Raw genomic sequence first — 26,169 nt, forward strand, 5'->3', positions numbered from 1 at the left:
CAGGATGAGCCTGCAGGAGGGGTACCACATGAGGAAGGAGGATGTCTTCCCTGTAACGCACAGCGTTGAGATTGTCTGCAATGACTACAAGCTCAGTTCGATGATGCTGTGACACACCACCCCAGATCATGACTCGATCCTGCTCCAGAGTACAGGCCTCGATGTAACACCCATTCATTCGATGATAAACATGAATCCAACCATCACCCCTGGTGAGACAAAACTGTGACTCATCAGTGAAGTGCACATTTTGCCAGTCCTGTCTGGTCCAGCGACGGTGGGTTTGTGCACATATGCGATGTTGTTGCTGGTGATGTCTGGTGAGGACCTGCCTTACAACAGGCCTACAAGCCCTCATTCCAGCCTCTGTCAGCCTATTGCACACAGTCTGAGCATTGATGGAGGGATGGTGCGTTCCTGGTGTAACTCGGGCAGTTGTTGTTGCCGTCCTGGACATGTCCCGCGGGTGTGATGTTCGGATGTACCGATCCTGTGCAGGTGTTGTTACACGTGGTCTGCCACTGAGAGGATAATCAGCTGCCCATCCTGTCTCCCTGTAGCGCTGTCTTAGGCGTCTGACAGTACGGACATTGCAATTTATTTCTCTGGCCACATCTGCAGTCCTCATGCCTCCTTGCAGCATGCCTAAGGCACGTTCACACAAATGAGCAGGGACCCTGGGCATCTCTCTTTTGGTGTTTTTTAGAGTCAGTAGAAAGGCCTCTTTAGTGTCCTAAGTTTTCATAACTGTGACCTTAATTGCCTACCGTCTGTAAGCTGTTAGTGTCTTAACAACTGTTCCACAGAAGCATGTTCATTGATTGCTTATGACTCATTGAACAAGCATGGGAAAAAAAACCTTTACAATGAAGATCTGTGAAGTTATTTAGATTTTTATGAATTATCTTTGAAAGACAGGGTCCCGAATTTTTTGGGGGGCTGAGTTAATATACTACCGTTCAAAAGTTTGGAGTCACTTATAAATGTCCTTGTTTTTGAAAGAAAAGCACATTTTTTGTCAATTAAGATAACATTAAATTGATCAGAAATACAGTGTAGACAATGTTAATGTTGTAAATGACTGTTGTAGCTGGAAATGGCTGATATGTATTGAATACCTACATAAGCGTACAGAGGCCCTTTGTCATCAAACGTCATGTTGTGTTAGCTAATCCAAATTTATAATTTTAAAAGGCTAATGGATCATTAGAAAACCCTTTTGCAGTTATGTTAGCACAGCTGCAAACTGTTGTTCTGATTAAAGAAGCAATAAAACTGGCCTTCTTTAGACTAGTTTAGTATCTGGAACATCAGCAGTTGTGGGTTTGATTACAGGCTCAAAATGGCTAGAAACAAAGACCTTTCTTTTGAAACTCTTCAGTCTATTCTTGTTCTGAGAAATGAAGGCTATTCCATGCGAGAAATTTCCAAGGAGCTGAAGATCTGGTACAACGCTGTGTACTACTCCCTTCACAGAACAGCGCAAACTAACTCTAATCAAAATGGAAAGAGGAGTGGGAGCACAACTGAGCAAGAGGACAAGTACATTAGAGTGTCTAGTTTGAGAAACAGATGCCTCACAAGTCCTCAACTGGCAGCTTCCTTAAATAGTACCTGAAAAACACCAGTGTCAACATCAACAGTGAAGAGGGGACTCCGGGATGCTGGCCTTCTAGGCAGAGTTCCTCAGTCCAGTGTCTGTGTTCTTTTGCCCATTTTAATCTATTATTTTTATTGTTCAGTCTGAGATATGGCTTTTTCTTTGCAGCTCTGCCTAGAAGGCAAAGCATCAAGGAGTCGCCTCTTCACTATTGACGTTGAGGCCATACTCATTAAAACAAATAACCATCCTCCCTCATATTCAACAGCACCGAAAGCCACTGTGTTCCACATATTTCCTACATAATGGTTAGGTCATTTCCTCCTTCTGTTTTGTCTGATCTCATCTCTGATTCATTCTGATTCATACACAACTGAATAGTACAATTTCCAACAAATGCTTCATGTAAACTATGTACAATTGTATACCACTATCGTATGTTCTCTCTATTCTGTTGCCTTTCAAATTCAGCTTGCTGAGAACTGCTATAGAAGTAGTATTTCATAAGAGGACTGGAACTATACAATTATCCCAGTAGCTGCCAGTATCTCCACTCCTCAAGCCTCAGTGACCCGACACCTGGTGATGGGTTTTGTTGCCAAATGTTGGAGATTGGTGAGAAAAGGGTGCAGTGATCCTGTAGGAGTGATGTGAGCATGTCAGCAGATGGTGAAGGATCATGGTTTGAGAAATAATGGATTGACAGACTAGCCTCCTGAAGAAAACACACAGGGGAGAGATGTGAATGCGTCAGCCCATGTCATGCTCCCAGTCCACTCGCCCTAGTGTCCATGGAGAAATATCTCTTTTGACTTTGCACCTACTTTCTCTATTATAGCCATACTCTAGTTGCATCAACTGTGTGTGTGCAACCATCCACCATCATTACACATGTAATGTGCAGCGACATATTAGTGTTCAAATATGCATTCACATTTAACTTCAAAAGACGCATGCTGCTGACAGGAAAGAGTTCCAGGATTTGTGCACAGGAGATAGTTGCAAAGACACCATGCCTAGTCTTTCTAATCTGTAGAAATATAGGATCTTTAGCAACTATATTAACTATAGCCTTATATCCCACATATACTGTATAAGAATATTTGGCAAAGATGGTATTAGTGGATTCTAGATGCCATTTAGTATGATCCACACATTAAATGTCCTCTTGGCCTTTAGTGATGTCAAGATGTAAGTCTCAGTGACCTAGGATTCCCTATTATATATTTTAGGTTCATGAGCACATATTTCTTTATCTATACATAATGTTTCTGTGCCATACACACATAGCAGGAAAGCAGAAGACATGCAGGGTGGAGAAGATGACACAAATGGTATGTGAGCTCACATCAAAAGCATGCGGCTGCTTAGTGACAGCACGACATTCTGCGTCAGCCCGTCCCTGGAGTGGAAAGAGCTGTTGTTGGATATGTGGGGAGAATTCTTGGAAGATTATGATGAGAGGAGAACCAGCAGGGGGACTCTACCTCCCTAGGCCTCCACAAGGAACAAGCCCCAAGGCAGGGTAGGATCAGTGTACCCTCCTCAACACCTCTCCCACTCCAAGTCATGACTTCCATGGCTTTGAGGTCGATCCCATTTAACTTCAAATGTAAAGGCAAAAGGTTCTAATTCCATATCCGTTATAAAGTGTTAACTTCTTGGTGACAGGGGGCAGTATTTTCACGTCCTGATGAAATGCATGCCCAAATTCAACTGCCTGCTACTGCCTGCTCATCCCCAGATAAAATATTAGTAGATTTGGATAGAAAACACTCTGAAGTTTCTAAAACTGTTTGAATCATGTCTGTGAATATAACTTATTATAACTTATTTAGCAGGCGAAACCCCGAGGACAAACCATTCAGAATTTTTGTTTGTTTGAGGTCACTCTCTTTTCAATGGGGTTTCATTGGGAATCCAGATTTCTGAGGGACCTTCTTGGAGTTCCTATGGCATCCACTGGATGTCAACAGTCTTTAGAAATTGGTTGAGGTTATTCCTTTGTGTAATGAAGAAGTACGGCCATCTTGAACAAGGGTCATTTGAAGTGTACTGTTAGATAGAGGCGCGTGACCAGAAAGCATGCTTCAGTTTGTTTCTTCCTGTATTGAACACAGATCATTCCGTCTTCAATTTGATCGATTATTTACATAAAAAATATCTAAAGTTGTATTACAAAAGTAGTTTGAAATGTTTTGGCAAAGTTTACAGGTAACTTTTGAGATATTTTGTAGTCACGTTGAGGAAGTTGGAACTGGTGTTTTTCTGGATCAAACGCGCCAAAGAAATTGACATTTTGGATATTTATCAACGGAATTAATCGAACAAAAGGACTATTTGTGATGTTTATGGGACATATTGGAGTGCCAACAAAAGAAGCTCGTCAAAGGTAAGGCATGAATTATATTTTTATTTATGTGTTTTGTGTCGCGCCTGCAGGGTTGAAATATGGTTTCTCTCTTTGTTTACGGAGGTGCTATCCTCAGATAATAGCATTGTTTGCTTTTGCTGAAAAGCCTTTTTGAAAACTGACATGTTGGCTGGATTCACAACAAGTGTAGCTTTAATTTGCTATCTTGCATGTGTGATTTTTATAGTAATTTATTTGAATTCGGTGCTCTGCATTTTCCCTGGCTTTTGGCCAGGTGGGATGCTAGCATCCCACATATCCCAGAGAGGTCAATGACTCAAACGTATGATGAATGTAAATGTGCTGTTAATGCCTTGAAGTGTGCTATAAATGCAAATACATAGGTTGGATGACTAAACCTGTTTTTCTCTTGTGCTCATCGTGCTTCATAATCTGTACTTAATCAGTACATCTCTCCTATCCACCAGAACAAGCAGATACCTCAGGCAAAAATCATCTACAGCGGGGGTGTCAAAATACATTTGCCCCGGAGGCCGCACTCGGTCTTCATTGAGATCCGGAAGGCCGCACTGAAAATGTTTTATATTTCTTTGCTGTCAAAATGAGCAAAAAATAGTCATAGGTGTCACAGATCCCTCCGGAACTTTCATTACGCATACCTGTCCCCTATTCCCACGGATTAGTACTTGTGTAAGTGTGCCCTTTGGTTTCCATCGGGCTGTCAATTATTGTTACAATGTCCTTTGGTGTGTGTGAGTACCTGTGCTGTGTGTTTTGGGCTTTTGTGCCCTTGTGGATTGCGCAGATGATTACAGGCCTCGTCCCGTGTGATAATCATTGTGCAGGTGTTATTTATTCATAGTACTCCTTGCTCTTTTGTTTTGACTTTCTAGCCTGTGTTTTGTTACATGTTTGTTTGGTCTTCGTCCCTGTAATTTGGGCACAATTTTTTAAAAGTATTACGCATTCCTGCGCCTGTCTCCTGAGATAATGTTTACCATCGTGACAGAATAATCTACCATTAAGGGAGACTGATATGCATCTGTCTCCAGATTCTATGAAAAAAAGGTTGGGGCGTGGATCAGAAAACCAGTTAGTATCTGGTGTGACCACCATTTGCCTCATTTAGCACAACACATCTCCTTCACATATAATTGGCTGTTGATTGTGGCCTGTGGAATGTTGTCCCACTCTTCAATGGCTGTGCAAAGCTGCTGGATATTGGTAAGAACTGGAACACGTTGTCATACACGTCAATCCAGAGCATCCCAAACATGCTCAATGGGTGACGTGTCTGGTGAGTATGTAGGCCATGGAAGAACTGGGAAATGTTCAGCTCCCCGGAATTTTGTACAGATCCTTGCAACATAGGGCCATGCATTGTCATGCTGATTGGACCTACTGCCAAATTCTCTAAAACGATGTTGGTAGAGAAATTAACATTCAATTATCTGGCAACAGCTCTGGAGGACAATCCTGCAGTCAGCATGCCAATTGCATGATATATCCCAACAAAACTTGAGACTTCTGTGGCATTGTGTTGTGTGACAAAACTGCACATTGTGGGCTTTTATAGTTCCCAGCACAAGTGTATTGATCATGCTGTTTAATCAGCTTCTTACTACGATACACCTGTCAGGTGGACGGATTGTCTTGCCAAAGGAGAAATGCTCACTAACATGGATGTAAACAAATTTGTGCACAACTTTGGGAGAAATAAGCTGTTTGTGTGTATGGAAAATGTTTGGGATCTTTTATATCAGCTCATTAAAAATGGGACCAACACTTTGCGTTTCTATTTTTGTTCAGTGTATATTGAGTTTGTCGCCCCTTACTATATATTGTGTGGTTCTTTTGTTCTTTGGCCATGAGGAGTATTCCCTGGAGTTGCAGTGGGTTGAAAGGTTCCCTCAGCCTTGGAAGGAAAACAGCCGTGTAGAGAGTTCAATAGTGTAATTGCTGAGTGTGTCAGACAGATGGATGTCGCAGGGTGTTTGAGTGAACGCTCCATTTACATCCCTCAGATTGGCCTGTTAAACACCTTTCAACCGACACATTACTCAAACTGTGTATGCCTAACCTGGAAACATTGGATATAATCTTCACCTCCCAAGAGATACTGTAAGTCACTGACTAAGTCCAGTCCATCACTTGTTTCCGCACCGATATTTGACTAAACTTTAGATTGGGAATTTCCTGGAATGGAATATGTAACAGTGAGGAAAGTTTGTATTGTATTTCAACGTACTATGCAATTAAATACATAGCTTTTTTAGTTAAAAAACAAACACACGAGGGACATGTAATACTACATAAACTGTAGATATCTATTGTAGTAACCGTTGACAGCATAGAAAGTGACTTTCCTTTTCCATGCTGTGAGTTCACAAAGCTTTGTGAAGCCCTAAATCACTAGTAGAGACACAGCTAGCCAGGCAAGTGAAAATCCTATCTATTATTCAACAGACAAGAGCATGGTTTGAGAATTGTGAAGCACACATACACACACTGTGCAACATGGGCTGTGCCACAGTCAAATGCCTTGCAGAGGATGATATCAAGCCCTCCACCCCATCACTCTCTATTACACACACGTGTGAATGGACGTACGCACGCACACATACTAATATTTATTTTTCGTATCACCTTAGCATCCCTATGTCATTATTCTAACTTCTATCTTCCAGTGGCTGAACCGATACATTCTTCATCAATGGAATTTTGTCTCTGCCTTTGTATTCTGTCATCCATGCACAACATTCACAACTGTATATGACCTTGCAGCACAAGCTCATACAGTATATCAAGGCGCAATGGCCATTCAAGTTAGATTTGCTTTCACGATTGTGGAGGCAGAAATTGAACCCTTGTGCATCTCATTGTTCTAGACCTTTGGTGTGCAGATGAGAAGCCTAAGGGAGAGGAATGGCAGCCCCTGTAGACCCCTGTAGACCAACTCCATACAGCGCAGACACGTGTCACTGCATGTGGTAACGTTGGAGACTGCAGCTGCTGAATTTCCACTGAAGGTAGAAAATAGGAGAAATCCGTCAGACAAAAATGTGATGAAACAAAGGAGCAGAGAGAGCGAGAGAGAGAGAGAGAGAGAGAGAGAGAGAGAGAGAAAGAGAATGAGAGAGAGGAGGAACAAGTGAGAGAATCTGAGACAGATAGAGAAAATGAGAGAGAGAGAGAGAGAGAGAGAGAGAGAGAGAGAGAAATATTCATCACATTTCTCTCTGTCTTCAAGCCACTGTTGCTATGCTGGAGTTACAACATATGTGAGAAACCTTTGATTTTCTCACTAGTGGGAGGAAACGTGATCTGCCTGCACATTGCAGCCTGCTCTACACAATGTGACACCTCCCTCCACAGCAATGTGACTAAGGTGGTTCCACACCTCATTAGGAGGCAGTTGAGGGCTACTGTCTCCATGATGCACTGATGATCACTTATATAATATCATCTGGTTATTTGAACAATCTTCACCCGGGGTGCCACACACTCACACACACACACACACACACACACACACACACACATACCTCACGAGACGTCTTCTCTCCAAGCTGAGACCTTGCAACTGGGCGTACTGCCAAATTGCAGATACTGATAGTGAGGATTCGTTCAATATGTCACTTGCATGAACACAGAATTTTTATTTTATTTTATATTTTTACCTTTATTTAACTAGGCAATTAAGAACAAATTATTATTTTCAATGACGGCCTAGGAACAGTGGGTTAACTGCCTGTTCAGGGGCAGAATGACAGATTTGTACCTTGTCAGCTCGGGTTTTTGAACTTGCAACCCTCCGGTTACTAGTCCAACGCTCTAAACACTAGGCTACCCTGCCGCCCCAAATTGGTTATTAGACAAACACAAACTTAACATTTTCTATCACAATATACAGTCATATCTTACAATGGCACTTGTAAGTCCAGTTGATCCAGTAGAGGTCATGTTTCTGCTGTAAATGTCAGTATCTGGGTAATTACCCCAGCACCAGATAATGTTCTGGCTGAAAGTATCTGTGCTCTAATCTGAATCTTCATTATTTCGGGGAAAAAGACAGAGCTTTTTGCACTGTTACCAAAAAAAAACTTTTATTTTCCATTGATTATGACCTGCCACCTACATCAGAGATAAGTGTTGTGGGGTGACATTAGTTCTTAATTTTTTGTCTATTGCATTGCACTATAGTTGCGACCAAAATTGCACTATATTCTCTATATAATATACCACCATTCCCCATATTATAGTGTACCAATATTGTACCAATTTTAACCAGGGCCTATAGGGCTCTGGTCAAAAGTAGTGTAGTTTATAGGAAATATGGTGCCATTTGAGAAACAGTTTCTCCTGGAGGGAGTCTTTAAAAAGCACTAAAGCAGGCTTTGCCTTGGGTCAGTGGGGGCCAAGCAGACCACATATCAGACATGCTACTAAACAGGTATTACTATAGCATGCCACACACAGTCACACACACACAGTCACACGCAAGCATACAGGCACACACACACACACACACACACACACACACACACACACACACACACAAGGGTAAAGCTGCCTCCTCTTCCCAGTGTGTGTCCATCCTCCAGATGACTCCTTTCATGAAAATATTAAGTGTCCTTGTTGTGAGTGAGTCACCCTGCAACAATATCTTCTATATGTTATCTGGGCCCAGCAAACCTTGTTAGCATTGTATGTGTAATCTGAAACGCTCAGTACAGTAATCGGGAGCCATGGGCTGTGGGTGATGAGCAGCACAGGAGACCATGCTCGTCATCAGCTCTCCTGCTGTTCCTTTGTGGCCCTGCCAAACCTGCCCACAAATGGGTGTCATGACTCATGTCGTTGTTCGTTCCTTCTCAAGAAACCCATCTACATGTCTAAAGGGACATGGCAAAGTTTCAGCTGATGACGAGGGCAGATAAGGTATTCACGTCAGTCCCAGTGTAGTGTCATCATGACACTAGGACACATAACACCATGAGTCTTTGATCTGTCTGGCAGGAGAGAGACCTCTTAAGCAATGGTAGTGCTTCGTGATCTCCAGTTTTAGTGTAAGTTTCACTGGAAAAGATACACAAACATGAGCCAACAACATCCAAGCCGCCAGTAACCTTTCCTCGCATAGCCTTAGGGAGTTCCAAGCAATTTAGCTTTGTTTATGGCCTTCAGATAAATTGATGAGACATGATAATACGATCAAGCCATGATTAGATAGGATGAAACCCTAGATCTGAGAACAGAAACTCTCCAAACATACACTATGTCGGGTGCAGAAAGCCCTGCTCAGGTTCAGATGGATCCAAGGTGTTAATATTATTAAATCAGACATGAATGTATTCATGCAATCTAAGTCAACGGGAGTTCCGGAAAATGCTACATCGGAATGCTTCGGCAGAATGCTCAATTAGGAGTGCTCTACTGAACACGACTAACTAAGCTGCCTGGGCCCCAGAAGTGGATTGCACATGGGTCTCCCCTCATCCGGGAATCGCCGTCTGGACCAAAAAGCACTCTTCCAGCAGATCTCCACATCCCCTCTCCTCCTCTCCATTTCTCCCCGGTGCCATCTTGCACTGTTATTGTGCACTCATCACATATGTCTTTCACCGGGGCCAAGCTCCAAAGATAAAATAGGATTTGTTGGGGTGTGAAAACTGTTTCAGATGCAAAGTTTGGATTGGGATGTATTTCTGAATATAAAAAGGCAGTGAGAGGTTGTGAAATGATTGGCATAAGTGCAAGGGTCTCAGAAGGTTCTCACGGGTTGAACTGCTACAACACATCTGGCCTATTTTACATGTTTTACCAAAGCAAATTGACAAGGTTATGTTGAGTTACACCCCTCAGGACTCTCTGCTATGATCTCCAACTCCAGGCAGACGGAATAACTTAAGTTTTTAATACCAATATTCCTATATCCGCTTAAAAATGTATATATGTTAATTACTTCCATGGCATTAAAAGCTACAAAAAAACACTGAAAAATAGCTTCTATCTCAAGGCCATCAGACTGTTAAACAGCCGTCACTAACACTTTAATAAATGGATCACCACTTACTTTATTAATGCCACTTTAATAATAATGTTTACATATGTTGCATTACTCATCCCACATGTATATATTGTATTTTATACCATCTATTGTAGCTTGTCTATAGCACTCGGTCATTGCTCATCCATATATTTATATGTACATAGTCTTATTCCATCCCCTTACTTAGATTTGTGTGTATTAGGTAGATGCTGGGGAATTATTAGATTACTTGTTAGATACTGCTGCACTGTCGTAACTAGAAGCACAAGCATTTCGCTACACTTGTAATAGCATCTGCTAACCATGTGTATGTGACCAATAACATTTTATTTGATTTTGATTTGATGTTACATTTACGTGTGGGTGTCACCTACATTTTTTCCTAATGGTGTTCTATACCACTGGTGAGAATGTATCGTGGTGACTGTTACATCTATAGTTACTTAAAGATGCAGTTTGGGATCCTATGAACTTACAAATTCGTAACATATTGTACGAATTGGAATTCCTAACATACGAAATTGATGACGTAGTACACAATTGTGCACAATTTCCAGGGAACCGATTTGGCTCTGCTTTCAAAACTCCTGGATGAAATTATACAAAAGCTCTGGAGCATCACTATACTAACCCATTAGAAAGTAGGCTGATCTGATCCTCAAAAGGGAGGAAAAGGTTTTGAGGTTTTTCATGTCAAAGGTTACCCTCTCCAATCAGGTTTGAATGTACAGCCAGCATCGTTCCAACTTTTTTTATTGCATTCTAACAAAATACTACAAAGTCCCCTTAGGCTTCCGGACCACTACACCTTCAAGTGCATCCGGAAAAATCCATAAACTCCGTTGCTACATCATTTTTCCATTCAGACTGAAATGCTGTCTCCCTGTTGCCATTAGGGTTCTGTGGGGGATTTCTGGTTCACCAGCTGGGATAGAGCATGTTGACATAAAATACTGTACATACTTCCCATGATCAAGCTCTGGAAAAACTGTTTTCTTTTTCCATACAGAATGATTAAACCCATCATGATATTGTATACATTTCTAACTTACCTCCAAGAGAAAAACATATTTGATACAGAACCATGTTTAGCTCTAATTAACTCATGTGTCTGCTTTAATCTGCACTTGAATTCATCAAGATCGGTTTGAGATTCTAAACATGGCTCTTTATCAAATATGTTTTTCTCTTGGAGGTAAGTTGGAGATGTAAAGCAATGTCATGATGGGTTTAATCATTCTGTTAGTCTCCAGTCATTGGGTAAGGTTCAGACTTTGATTCCTTGAGTGTTTCCAGAGAAACATAAATCACGCACATCGTCAAACTGCTTCTATCACTCCAATGAATAGAAAGTAACACTTGGAGGCCTTACCTGCAAACATTTGAAACAGTTTCAATTTAAAATGTGCATCAGACAATTTAAATCGTTGCTTTACTTGCACGTGATAGAAAGCTACATCGTAGCTGCTACTAGTTCTCACAGTCTCACTTCAGAATTAGACGTTCATTCATGTTTCTAAAATGTCAAATGTTGAAGTTGTTCCAAATGTCAAATGTAAGGATACGTTTTAGGCATTATCTCCACATTTTTAAGGTTACAGTATGGTTAAGTTCAGGTATTAACCTCAAATGGTTAAGGTAAGGGTTAAGGTTTAGGATAGGCTTATAATAAAAAATATCAAAAACAACTTTCTATCACTGGATTCAAACTTGCAATCGTTGAAGTCAGAGGCAGATGCTTATGCTTTTATGCTCCTCCGCCATCTCTCTCCACTGTACTGTAGCAAAACCCAAAACTTCTTCAAGGTAACAGAATTCACTGTTGCCCCTACTGGCCGGTTTCCATGTCAACTCCCGATGTCCTCAGACATGGATGGACATCGAATACTGACTTGTATCATGGGTGACCTGGCTGTGTAGTTGGTCCCGTCAGATGACAGTGATTATTTCCTGGAACAAAATTCTGCATCATCAGCCCTATCAAAGATCTTAGACTTTATATCCGCCAACCAATGACATTTCTTACAATAGGTCAACCCTGGCCACAAGATAGATATGTTAAACCCATAAATTCAAGGTTTACTTTTGATCTGTAACAAAAATGCTGTGTGCCAATATTGCATTGATGCATCCTCGACTAGGCTACTACAGTAGCTACAAGTACTACTTTCAGGTTTTCGCATATACACGTATACATTCTCTGCGTATTGGCCCCCTTCCGTCCTTGACTTATCCTAAATAAGTCTGTTTAACACACGTATGTTGTAGGGATTTCGATGTCACAAGCATAATTTGTGCTACATGCAGTTTTAAGAGAACATGGTGAATGTTCTATCAGAAAGAGTAGATTCGGAGGTTTCCAAAACCCTTACAATTGCCAAATATCTCTCAAAATTGAAGAGATGAGCTCTATTGCAAAATATAATTTTCCGAAGCATTCCCACTGTTCTATGCGTTCCACACGTGAGAGCACGTGGCAACAGGTAGACTACAGTAACACCAACGAATGAAAATAATATTGTGTTCTTTGAAATGACTATTTTTCAATATTCCCAAGACCTTCATATCACAACCAAAGGATCATTTTCCCGATTCCCGATAATATATTTATTATATATATGTTAGAATGTTTGAGTCAAAATGAATGCTCAAGGGATCGAAGGGGGGCACTTGAGGCCCGGCTTTTCTAGTGTTAAATAATTCATCCTTAAAGAGGAAAGTTACAAAAGCTATTTAAGACCGGTTTCCCAGAAGATGCAAAACACACTACTCAAATTTCTACATGTAGGAATGTGAGGTAAAACACTACACTTTGGGTACTGATATTAAGCCTCGATTCCAAACTATTCACGTGTCTACAGTTGCATCTATAGAGGCTGAGTATGTTTAGCCTCAACATTACATTTTATGTTAAAGGGTGTGTGTGTGTGTAGTTTAGGCAGGTAAAGGGCAAAAGGTAGAAAGCTCACATACAGTAACATGATAAAGGCATGTAGACTGGTTCTATAGGGTTTCAAAGGAATCGTTTCATCAAACAATCAAGTGTGCATCTACCGTCCTTTGTCTGGATGCATATATGTGTAGCAGATGTGAAATGGCTAGCTAGTTAGCGGTGGTGCGCGCTAGTGGCGTTTCAATCGGTGACGTCACTTGCTCTGAGACCTTGAAGTAGTGGTTCCCTTTGCTCTGCAAGGGCCACGGCTTTTGTGGAGCGATGGGTATCGATGCTTCGAGGGTGACTGTTGACGTGTGCAGAGCGTCCCTGGTTTGCGCCCAGGTCGGGGTGAGGGGACGGACGTAAAGTCTATACTGTTACGTATGCATGACTCAAATGTGCAATACCATACCACAACTTCACACGGTATATCACAAAATAGGACACAGTACTGACACCGACAGAAGCTTGATTCTAGATTGATGGATGAAAAACAGGAATATGATCGGAAACCTGCAGAGAAGACAAAGAAGCATGGACACTGTCATAGATTACTCTCAACAGCAGACAATAAACATGTGGATTCAGAACTATATACAATATTTATTGACAATGTTTTTTTTCTCTCCATGTGTATTAAAAACAGATAATTCATAGGTTTCAGTACAGATCTTGTTCTGGAGATGCTCTTTGTGAGTGGCACGAAGAGGGAGGGGTTGCTGCTCTCTGGAGTGACAATAGAGGGACCGCCTAGGGCAGGGCAGGAGGCTAAAGCTTCATCTGTGAGTGCGCAAGCACACTGTCACCAAGATGGTTCATTTAGGCTCTGACATCACTTCTTCCGTATCATTCACCAAGAGGAATCTTTTTTATAGGAGTTTACAAATATAAAAATATATGAAAGCAAATGCGCTGTGAGGTACAAACACGTATTTCAAAGTGAAGCCATTTTATGAAGCCAACATTTTGCCAGTTAGAGATGTGCTTTCAAAACATCCCACTGGCTGACATACGTGCACACACTCTCAGACGGAAACACACACATACATACATTTATAATATACTACAAACAGTTGTACTGTAGCATCACTGGGCAGATTAAGACGGGTCTGTAGCACTTCAGTAGTGAACTGGTTAGTTAGAATTGTGCGGACCTGAGATGGGTGACTTAACGCTAGCTTTTCACTTGACCTGTGTGCATGTGTGTGTGAGGGGTACATGTACGTATGTGTCTTTGTGTGTGTGTGTGTGTGTGTGTGTGTGTGTGTGTGTGTGTGTGTGTGTGTGTGTGTGTGTGTGTGTGTGTGTGTGTGTGTGTGTGCGCGCGCGTGTGTGAGCATGTGAGTTTGTGTGTATGTGTGCATATGTACAGTATTTGTTATATTTCTGATCAGAGGAACTAGAAATGCTTATACTCGTGCTTACATGTCACAGCTAGCTCAGGCATGTGCTGCAAAAGAATAACAACTACATTCTTGCCTTTGATAATGCTTTAAATTTGGCAAAACTAAAGAAATTGTGATTTGAGTGATTTGGAGCATATTGAAAACAAATCATGTATGTTTTACTAAGTGATCGAATGGTACTCTTCAAAATATTTACATTATTGTTGTCACATCAGCTGAAACCATGGAATTGCTTTGCAATCATCTTACAGAAAAGTACAAATCAGGAAGTAAAAATGTATTTTAGTATTTTCTTAAGAAATCTGCAAATATTTACAGGAATATTAGGCTCCAAATGATGTTTACTAACATATTATTTTATACGTACACCTAGAAACAGGTTTTGGAACACAGTATTTTAAGCCCTACCCCAACTCTGTGAAAACTGTACAACACCAATATCAAGATATTTTTGTAGAGCAATTAACATATAAATCATATTTAAGCATCTACAAATGTATATGTAGATTCTCTGATAACATCATAAAGTGGATGAATTTTGAAAGAAAAGAAATGCATGGTCATATGAGAATATATTAGCAAAATGGTGAATGGTCATGTGCTTTACACAAACACAATATTGCGATGATAAGTAAAAAGGACAAATAACCAGCCATCATATAGATGTAGATTAGGTTAAATAGCCATAGTTAATATGCATGGTTAGGGGAGTATTCAGTCAAAACTTCACTGTGGTGGCAACCTTTGTTTGGATTGTGGAAAAGTAAGTATAAGAGCAGGGGTTAAACTTTATGGGCTCGGGACCCCTTTCATGATAGGAAATTAATCAGGGATCCCCTCATAATCCACTCAAACTTCCTGAGTGGCACAGTGGTCTAAGGCACTGCATCTCAGTGTAAGAGACATCACTACAGTCTCTGGTTCAAATCCAGGCTGTATCACATCTGGCTGTGATTGGGAGTCCCATAGGGCGGTGCACAATTGGCCCAGCATTGTCTGGGTTTGGCCAGGGTAGGCCGTCATTGCAAGTAAGAATGTGCCAAGTTAAATAAAGGTAAAAAAAAACAATCAGAAACTTGAGTGCAATAAAAATAGCATACAGATGTAGGATCTTAATTTGATCAATCTTTTGTTGCTGAGAATTTTCCTGCAAAGAAGGAAATGCAAACTTGTAGCGTACTTGTAAAAAAGGTATAGTGTACTTTTAAAAAGGCATCTAAAGTTTGTAATTTCCACTTTGAAATGTCAGACTTGATTTGCCCTAACAAAATCTACCCCTACACATGTTTTTATTAATTATAATCCACATAATAATTTGCATTTCCTGTTGCTGCAAGATTATTTTCTTGCTGTAGCAAACTGTACAAGGTGTTTTGCTATGATGTCTGCAGTGCATGGCTGGACGAACCAAGTCTCAGGCCCGGTGAAAAAACAGGCCCACCTGGCATCGAAGAGAAAATGTTGCAGTTTTTAAGCTGCCAATCTATACAATTGTACATAATTAGATAGAAAAATGCAATTAATTTATGTTCAAAACAAGTATTGAGTTGAACATTGGATAATTGGTGGAGTATTGCGCATACCATTATCCCTGTGAGCATCCCAGACCCATTTTGCCCATGGTTAAGAACATACTGTATGTTATAGATTAATAGAATGACATAGTATTGTACTATATTACAACCTCTAAATGTATTCCACGACTCTCTTGGCCAAAACATGTTTAATTTGTTGTTGTTCGCAATATTCATAAATATTCATGCGGACACTATTTTGGGAACCCCCGTGTTAGAGGACCTAATCAAAAGCAAGGAACTCGACACAAGTTGACAGCATTGAGAAAAGAGCATGTAGATGTAAAGCATGTAGATGCAATGCAATATGAAATATTTTGTGAATATCAATGATGTTGAAAACATACGCAATTGAACTTGAGGTGAAGTCACTACATCTGCATTTAAGGATAATACAAATGTTCATGGACATATTTTATTGTTACCGATCATCTAGGGTTCATCAAACACTAAAATGATCAGAAATCACTAAGATAAATCATTTATAATATTTGTGCATTTATCCCTGTTTTTGTTTCCATTACTATTCCAAGGAGCATAAGAGAGAAATGGTAATGGTCTAGTCTAATCCTTGAAACGATCTCTGTTTGGAGGGAGTGACAAGTTATTTTGGAACACCAACATTTTTTTATACAGCCACTATGGCTTTTGTATCGGTTTGTGAAAAATGTTGTTTTATAAAGACAGTGGTCAAATATGGGAATTCAAACGTGTACAGTTCTTCACGGGGTTTCACTAATAAGTTAAACAAACAGACAGGAAAGGAGTATTATTACAGTATTGTGTGTTTTGGTGTCAAAAATGTTTGAGGTTTCTTAATTTACAATGCATTTGGAAAGTATTCAGACCCCTTGACTTTTTCCACAATTTGTTACGTTACAGCCTTATTCTAAAACGAATTGACAAAAAAAAAGTATCATCAATCTACAAGCAAAACCCCATAATGACAGAGCGAAAACAGGTTTCTAGAAATGTTTGCAAATGTATTAATAATAAAAAATAGAAATGGATTATTTACCTAAGTATACAGACCCTTTGCTATGAGGCTCGAAATCGAGCTCAGGTGCATCCTGTTTCCATTGATCTTCCTTGAGATGTTTCTACAACTTGATTGGAGTCCAACTGCGGTAAATTCAATTGATTGGAAATTATTTGGAAAGGCACACACCTGTCTATATAAAAGGTCCCACAGTTGACAACGCATGTCAGAGCAAAACCCAAGCCATGAGGTCAACGGAATTGGGGTCCGTAGAGCTCAGAGACAGGATCGTGTCGAGGCACAGATCTGGGGAAGGCTATCAAAAAATGTCTCCAACATTGAAGGTCTTCAAGAACAGTGGCCTACATCATTCTTAAATGGAAGAAGTTTGCAACCACCAAGACTCTTCCTAGAGCTGGCCGACCGGCCAAACTGAGCAATCGGGGGAGAAGGGCCTTGGTCAGGGAGGTGACAAAGACCCCGATGGTCACTCTGACAGAGCTCCAGAGTTCCTCCGTGGAGATGGGAGAACCTTCCAGAAGGACAACCATCTCTGCAGCACTCCACCAATCAGGTCTTTATGTAGAGTGGCCAGAAGGAACCCACTCCTCAGTAAAAGGCACATGACAGCCCGCTTGGGGTTAGCCAAAAGGCACCTAAAGGACTTTGAACATGAGAAACAAGATTCTCTGGTCTGATGAAACCAAGATTGAACTCTTTGGCCTGAATGCCAATTGTCACATCTGGAAGAAACCTTGTACCATCCCTACGGTGAAGCATGGTTGTGGCAGCATCTTGCTGTGGGGATGTGTTTCAGCAGCAGGGAATGGGAGACTAGTCCGGATCGAGGGAATGATGAACAGAGCAAAGTACAGAGAGATCCTTCATGAAAACCTGCTCCAGAGCGCTCAGGAGGGCGAAGGTTCACCTTCCAACAGGACAACGACCCTAAGCACACAGCCAAGACAAAGCAGGAGTGGCTTCGAGACAAGTCTATGCATGTCCTTGAGTGGCCCAGCTAGAACCTGAACAAACATCTCTGGAGAGACCTGAAAATAGCTGTGCAAGGACGCTCCCCATCCAACCTGACAGAGCATGAGTAGATCTGCAGAGAAGAATGGGAGAAACTCCCTAAATACAGGTGTGCCAAGCTTGTAACGTAATACCCAAAAAGACTCAAAGCTTCAACAAAGTACCGAGTAAAGGGTAAGGAATATTTATGTAATTGTGATTTCAGTTTTTTATTTGTAATACATTTGAAACATTTTCTAAAAAAACAATTTTTGCTTTGTCATTATGGGGTATTATGTGTAGATGAGCTGGGGAAAACGATTTAATCCATTTTAGAATGATGCTGTAATGTAATAAAATGTTGAAAAAGTCAAGGTGTCTGAATACACTGTATGTTGAATGCTGATTCTACTACTGGCAATGCTATACCTAGGCGTGATTCTTTATGGAGTATCACCATTAAGGTAAAAATTGAAGGAAAAGTCGTATTGTTACAGTATACTTCTGGTAATGATTTGTCAGAAAAGTAGAGTAATGCACTGATAACCAAAAAAGAAACATATCTTTAAAATAAAAGAGGACAGTCCCTTTTCAATTGAGATTTGGAGCAGTATTGTGCTTTTATGTATTCTCGTTTGTCTTACCAGCTTGCAGGAGCAGGCTTTTCTCTCTTTCGTACATGTTCTTTTGTATGGTTAATATCGAAACCTGGATGTTAGTAATGGCAGTCATGACAATGTATGTTTAGTGGAGTTGCTCAAGACCGTCATGCAAACCCTTCCAGCTTCCCGAAGTGAATTATGTCATGGACAAATGCTGGATGGATCCTCTCTGGAACTATGATATCATTCCTTTTTAAACAATCAATAATTTACAGGAGATATTTACACATCATTGTGATAGAAAAGAATGGCTTGTGATGCATCACAAAATGCCCATGATAGACGCCTTAACTGCTGGCTCAATGTCATCAGTCATTAAGGACTAGGAATGACATGTCTGATGCTATCGGATGTTTCTTAACAAACTAGAGCCAATGTGTGTTTCTGTATATCTATATGAAGAGCAAGCATGAACAAATGCATCATTGTATCCTGTCATCTTAAGGATATGTGAACAAAGGACTAAAATGGACAAAGGACAATATTAAGATACACATTTGTGTATCTATCTTCAAGATACCTTTGATCACACACAGCATCTATCCCTGTATCACTGACTCGTGAACTGCATTGATGACTAATGCAGCATTCTCTTTCTCAGTCTCTCTCTCTTCTTCTGTCCCCCTTTTTTTGCAATATATTCAACCTCTCAGTTGACAGGGGGCTTGACATTTTATCAATCAAGTGATAAATTTGATACACTTAGTGATACATTTCTCTGTACGGTGTGCTATAGCATTCAATGTGAATCGTCTATATGCTTGAACTTCTAGTTTCTTCGGTCAAGGTTTGGAATGATGTTAGTTTCTGTTGTTTGAAATATCAAATGTTTTCTTAGAATTGAAATAATGCTTAAAAGAAAGCTTATGATTTGTCAAATATATCAACGTAGAAAAGGTTGGTTCATCATAAAACCCTCATGCTATGACTTCATATAGCAATACTATGAAAATGGAAACTTCACAATATAAAGACAAAATCAATTGTAGGATAAATAACATCACATCTGTCTCTTTGAATGAATACACCTTAGAAAAGATTGACCTGAATGTGCTTGTAGCTGTATTAAGGAATGTCTTTGTGGTCTGTGAGTCATTTTAAAATCAATATATCATTAATATTTCTAACTATGTTTTGGCAACAAATTAAATATAGATTGTACAAATAAAACAAAAATATATGCAAACAAACACTTTAAAATGATAAAATACTATATTCACTAAATAATCTAAATTATAAACAAAAACTCTGGTACAGGCACCATATATGTTCTGAATCTTTCTCTCCTCTAAGGTTTTCATGTGTTAGCCAGCAATTAAGGTGTTCCAAGCTCAAATGGAATCGGTCCTGATTTTGTTTCAGTAATTCAGTCTTGTGTTGCAAGAACAAACAGCAAAATACCAATTCAGAGAAAAACAAGCAACATTTTTGCTGTTTGTTTTGTTCTGCCCTTGCTGAAGTCCATTTAGTTAACGTAGTAGAGCCAATAGATAATGTTGAACAAGGAAAATACAGTGGGGAAGATCATTCTCGACCACTTGTCGATAGAGTTTACATCAGTTAAGTCGGGAATGTTAATCTTCAGCTGGGAAGCACGCCTCCGTAGCCGGCTCTTCTTCTGAGTTACATGCCGCTCCAGAGTGTTGCGTCCAAAGTTGTGCCTGGCCTGCAGCCCTGCTTTGCGGTACTGCAGGGTGGAGCTGTCATAAGTTAACATTGTGCTCCTGGGGTCACTGAGACCAAGGGTCAGCTCCGACGCTCCCATCTCATTCTTAATTTCTATTGTGCCCAGTAGAATGTTTTCATGTGGGTCCATCTAAAAGGTGAGAAATTATACAAAGAGTTAAGTTACAAAACGCTATATCCACCAAGTTTTGTTTTTCATCAGAAATGATTGCTTATGGGTACCTTCATGTGTGTGTAAAATATCAATGTTCTCAGATGTTTTATTCATAGATTTTAGATTTTCCAATGCTTCCCACAGTTGTGTCGTGTTGTCTGGATGTCCTTTGGGTGGTGGACCATTCTCGGTACAAACAGTAAACTGTTAAGCGTGAAAAACCAAGCAGCATTGCAGTTTTTGACACACTCAAACCAGTGCACCTGGCACCTACTACCATACCCGTTCAAAAGCACTTAATCTTTTGTCTAACCCAATTCACCTAAGCATGGCACACATATACAATCCATGTTTCAAGGATTAAAAACCCTTATTTAACCTCTCCTCATCTTCATCTATACTGATTGAAGTGGATTTAACAAGTGACATCAATAAGTGATCATAGCTTTCACCTGGTCAGTCTATGTCATCGCTCGCGTAAGGAGAGAGTGGGTCACGTTGAACAAGAAAGAGGCTGGATAGGGCACGTACACAATACTCCTCTGCCGCTAGGGCTGCACCTTAAGTTGTCTGGCCCTTCTTGCCCCCTATCGGGGGGTTCAGGCGGTGGAACCTTGCTGCGGCCGCAGCTTGTTGCCCTTTGCCCAGCTTGATGCCCTTTGCCCACTGTGGGGCGGGTTTGCAGTGACCAACGGGTTGCCACATGGCCGGGGTCTGTACAGGTCCCTTACGGAATCCTGGCCCCCAAGGGAGCCAGCCACTCGATGCCGAGTTTGGCTGTGGATCGCTAGCAAATTTCCCAAATTTCAGGTGGGGGAGATCAAGTTTCCTCCGTCCTGGGGACAGGAGGCATGGGGATTTTCGATGGTGGAAGAGCGGTAATCTACACCCTCAATCTCAGATTCAAAGTCGAGGAGATCCACAAGATTAATCCTGTCATCCTCCTCATCATCCCATAGCTCAACCTCCCTGGCACCAAGTTGTCAGACAGTGAGGGGATGGAATTGATGCTATCCATAACGTCCCCCCAACTTGGCTTGACTGTGGGGGACTCCACCTTGGCCAGTGACTTAGAGGCGAGGGAGGTGGTAGAGATAGTGGAGCGTTTGAGCCTCCTTCTCAAAACCACTCTAGCAGTAACTATTGTACAGAGCAGGGCTTGCTGATATGAAGATGCCTGTTAGGCATGAGCTAGCTAATTAGAAGCCTTGCGGCTAATGCTGGCTAAGGTGAGCACAGTGTGAAAACTAAGCCGTGAGGCCAGTAATGCGTTAGCTAGCTAGCAGTTACCTTGTAGCTAGTACAGTGCTAGCCAAGGGAACCGTGTTGGGCAGTTTGTTTTTGGGTAGATATAATCTCACAACCGTAGAGCTGGTCAAATTAACACAAATGAGTAAACAAAAGTTAAATTTAGATGAGAGAAGGGAGCTATCAATAGTACCATGTTGCAGGTAGTAATGCTGGTGTGGTTAGCCATCTTTCCAGCTAGCTAGCCAAGTTAGCTCAAGCCTTTCGGCGAGGGCTAATAAAGTCTTGATAGCTAGGAGTAGAAAATGAATTCTACTCAAAGCAAAACATTACTTTCGATTAGTAATCCACACAATCGACAGGAGCTGGAGTCCTACGCTCCTTAGTGTCAACCTCGCAATTGGCCAAAGAACAGAGAATGACTAGAGGCGGGGCAAGTGGCATCTTGTGAAGACAAGAGGGGCTCAAGTCATTCACATCTCGACATGTCTGTCTCCAACAGATGCTGTGATTGATACCTCAGAGAATAAGCGAGATATTAAAACTTTATATTTTTTTAATTGAACCTAGCAGTACTAAATTCTCTGAGAGTGAGGCAGAAATTGCGTTTTTTCAGAAAAAAACATGATTATTTGACTCTGAAATGAAACCATCAAGTGATAGGTTTCAAATGAATACATGTCTGCCATGCCATGGTACACCAATCTCTTTCATGTTCTTTAAACAATAAAAGCTCATATACCAACATTTATGAAAATGGATATATAGAGTTTTGGATTGAAACTCTTCATATGAATTATTAATTACGCTACATGTAATGAATTAAGAGCCTAAGGCCTAATGTCTTCATTAGAATCCATACCAAGAAATCACTCTTAAAAAATGTGTAACAGCCCCTGCTGTTAAAATAATGTTTGTTTGGTTGAAAGGGAGCTCTGGGTCCCTTTTACCATAGAATGTGAAAGGCATATTGTACTTACTGCTTTTTTTCATTGAGTTATACTCCCTGACAATTAAGAGTTGAAGGAACAAAATCGCAGGCACAATTACAAACATATTTTAATAGTTTGATGACAAAAACACTGATACGACAAAAGTGTAAACAGCGATAAAGATAGAAGACACTGTCTTTTGTCACCATCATTGCACACTCTTTGTGTCGTAAGTAGTTTTAGTCATCTATTACTAGATTAAAATATGTTTGTAATTGTGCCTGGTATTTTGTTCTTTCAACTCAACACCCCTTGCCTGGACATGCTAGGAATGGAGGAATCTGGGTTTATCAGTGGAGCCGACTCTGGCTGACCACCTCGACCCCACATGCCATGCAACTAGAGCCATCTCTAATTCCCTCCCTGGAAAGATGAGGTGCTTTTCCGCCTCCATTTTCCAGAAGTTGAACAATAACGTATGGTATAGGGGCGAGGACAGAGAGGGCACGGTGAATGAAACACATTATTGCACAATGAGGCTTATCAGAGGGGTTGGGTTAAATGCGTTCAGTTGGACAACTGACTAGGTATCCCCCTTTCATTTCCCTATGTATTCACCATCTACCAAAATGGGAAGCTATCAATCACAGTGTTTATTTGCTAGATGTTACTATAGAGTACTGCAGATGAGTACATCAAACTAAAATGTGTTTAGAATGTGCAAACCAGCATCTAAAAGTGGAGTTCAGGGGAGGACAATGATGGTGGTGGAAACTATAGGTCAAATGTAATAAGTGGTGTGAAGGAAATACCAAAGTGGTTCTAGTTGGGTTCTTTTTACTATATGTTGTCACTCAGTTGTTAATCCAGTACCTTATTCTTTTGATCGCCTAGTCCCATCGCTGCGTCATCCACAAAGATTGGTTCCCACATTGAGTCATGAGCGTCAATATCCCTCTGTTTCATTCTCGCATACAGAGTATCGTCTCTCTGAACTACATTTCCCACCAACCACTGAAAGCATACAAAAACCATTATGGTCACTTGGGTCAGATGCTAGGAGAAGCAACACAAAATAGTCAATTCAGGTAAAGGTAACCATGTTCAGAGAGGCAGTACCTGCAATTATCAAATTTCGCTGAAACCCCCCCCCCAAAAACGAACACTTTTACTCAAATGTAATACTACAGGAAACTACTATACATCCCTTTATTTAAATGCAGTCCACAACATGCGAATTTCTATCCAAAGCATGTTTTCTCTGTTATACAATGCCTTTTGGAAAGTATTCAGTATTTTTCCCACATTTTGTTAGCCTTATTCTAAAATGGATGGAATAAATGAATAATCCTTAGCAATCTACACGCGAAAAAGCGAAAAACAGGTTTCTAGAAAGTTTTGCAAACGTATTCAAAATAAAAAACACAAGTTATTTACATAACTATTTAGACCCTCTGCTGTGAGCCTCAAAATTGAGCTCAGGTGCATACTGTTTCCATTGATCATCCTGGAGATGTTTCTACAACTTGATTGGAGTCCACCTGTGGTAAACTCCATTGATTGGACATGATTTGGAACGGCACACACCTGTCTGTATAAGGTCCCACAGTTGACAGTGCATGTCAGAGCAAAAACCAAGCCATGCGTCGAAGGAATTGTCCATAGAGCTCCAAGACAGGATTGTGTCGAAGCACAGATCTGGGGAAGGGTACCAAAAAATGTCTGTAGCATAGAAGGTCCCCAAGAACACTGTGGCCTCCATCATTCTTAAATGGAAGAAGTTTGGAACCACCAAGACTCTTCCGTGAGCCGGTCGCCCGGCCAAACTGAGCAATCGGGGAGAAAGGTCTTGGTCAGGGAGGTGACTAAGAACTCGATGGTCACTGACAGAGCTCTAGAGTTCCTCTGTGGAGATGGGAGAACCTTCCAGACGGACAACCACTCCATCAATCAGGCCTTTATGGTAGAGTGACCAGTGACCAAGCCACTCCTCAGTAAAAGGCACATGACATTCTTTGGTCTGAATACCAAGCATCACGTCTGGAGGAAACCTGGCACCATCTTACGATGAAGCACGGTGGAGGCAGCATCATGCAGTGGGGATGTTTGTCTGTGGTAGGGACTGGAAGACTAGTCAGAATCAAGGCAAAGATTAAAGGAGCAAAGCACAGAGAGATCCTTGATGAAACCCTGCTCCAGAGCGCTCAGCACCTCAGACTGGGGCGAAGGTTCACCTTCCAACAGGACGACGACCCTAAGCACATGGCCAAGACAACGCAGGAGTGACAAGTCTCTGAATGTCATTAAGTGGCCCAGCCAGAGCCTGGACTGGAACGCAATCAAAACATCTCTGGAGATACCTGAAAATAGCTGTGCAGCAACGCTCCACATCCAACATGATAGCGTTTGAGAGGATCTGCAGAGAAGATTGGAAGAAACTCCCCAAATACAGGTGTGCCAAGCCTGTAGCGTCATACCCAAGGAGACTCGAGGCTGTAGTCGCCACTAAAGGTGCTTCAACAAGGTACTGAGTAAAGGGTCTGAATACTTGTAAATGTGATATTTTAGTAGTGTTTTTTGTACTGGGGTATTGTGTGTAGATTGATGAGAAAAAAAGTATTTAAACAATTTTAGAATAATTTTAGAATAATACCTAACGAAATTTGGAAAATGTCAAGGGGTCTGAATACTTTCCAAATGCACTAAGTGTCAACCTTCATTGAGTTATCCCACTTAACATGTAGATAAGAGCTTTAACAAAACGTAATCACATTTTCAGGACATAGAAGCCCCGTTTATACCTGGTTTTAAAATGCGTCCTTTGTCTTGATCTTGTCAACATTCTGATTTGCCCACTTTTTTTGACAGGTGTAGATGATTCAAATATGCATTGTGATTGGATTGCGATCAGATCTTCCTGACCACCTCCTGAGGTAGTCAAGGAACCATTGTATCTGGACAATAATCAAGTCTAAACAGATCTGGATGATCAAACCTTTTAAATCATTATACCGGTCTCTAAAAGAATTGACAGGTAGCACCACTGACTTATGGGATCAATAGCTTTAAAATGAATTAATTTATGTTATTTTGAAGGAATATCTATCAAATAATCAGCATACAGTGAGGCACCAGGAAATCCGGTCACATGTTATGTCGTGTTCACGTAATAGTTGGAACTAGGAAACTCTGAAAATTCCAATTTACTAATTGGTTGAAGCATCACGTGCATAACTACAGCCTATTAGCAAGTCGGACATTTCCAAGCTTCTTAGTTCCGACTAGCACATGAACGCGGCAATAGCACCAGGTATAAACAAGGCTTAAAACAGGTAAATGTAACAGGAAGAATACTCTTCACAAGCTCCACAGGCTCTCTTACGGGCTTTAAATGTTTCCTGGCCTTTCATTCCATTTCATTTAGGCAAAAGAAACGGAGAAATTCTCTGCCTGTGTGGCAAATTGCCTTATTTGGAATTCACACAAGACTGGCGTAGGCTTATTAAGGCTGGTTCTCCTTGACGGTAAAGCAGAGTAGCATTAATCCAACCCCCCT

The 26,169-nt window shown here is 40.9% G+C and overlaps 1 protein-coding gene across 1 annotated transcript in view; it reads right to left on the minus strand.

Moving 5' to 3' along the window:
* Positions 1-19,579: 19,579 nt before the first annotated feature.
* The window catches only part of gabrb2b (gamma-aminobutyric acid type A receptor subunit beta2b), an 82,937-nt gene continuing 76,347 nt past the window's right edge, over positions 19,580-26,169 (minus strand). Inside the window, exons 9-10 of the mRNA XM_020484606.2 lie at positions 23,487-23,627; positions 19,580-20,409 (exon numbers count right to left, since the gene is read on the minus strand). Coding sequence (XP_020340195.1) covers positions 20,059-20,409; positions 23,487-23,627 — 492 coding nt within the window. The 3' untranslated portion in view covers positions 19,580-20,058. The remainder of the gene's footprint in view (positions 20,410-23,486; positions 23,628-26,169) is intronic.

The sequence above is a fragment of the Oncorhynchus kisutch genome, linkage group LG6 (genome assembly GCF_002021735.2).
Source record: "Oncorhynchus kisutch isolate 150728-3 linkage group LG6, Okis_V2, whole genome shotgun sequence".
NCBI classification, from domain to species: Eukaryota; Metazoa; Chordata; class Actinopteri; order Salmoniformes; family Salmonidae; genus Oncorhynchus; species Oncorhynchus kisutch.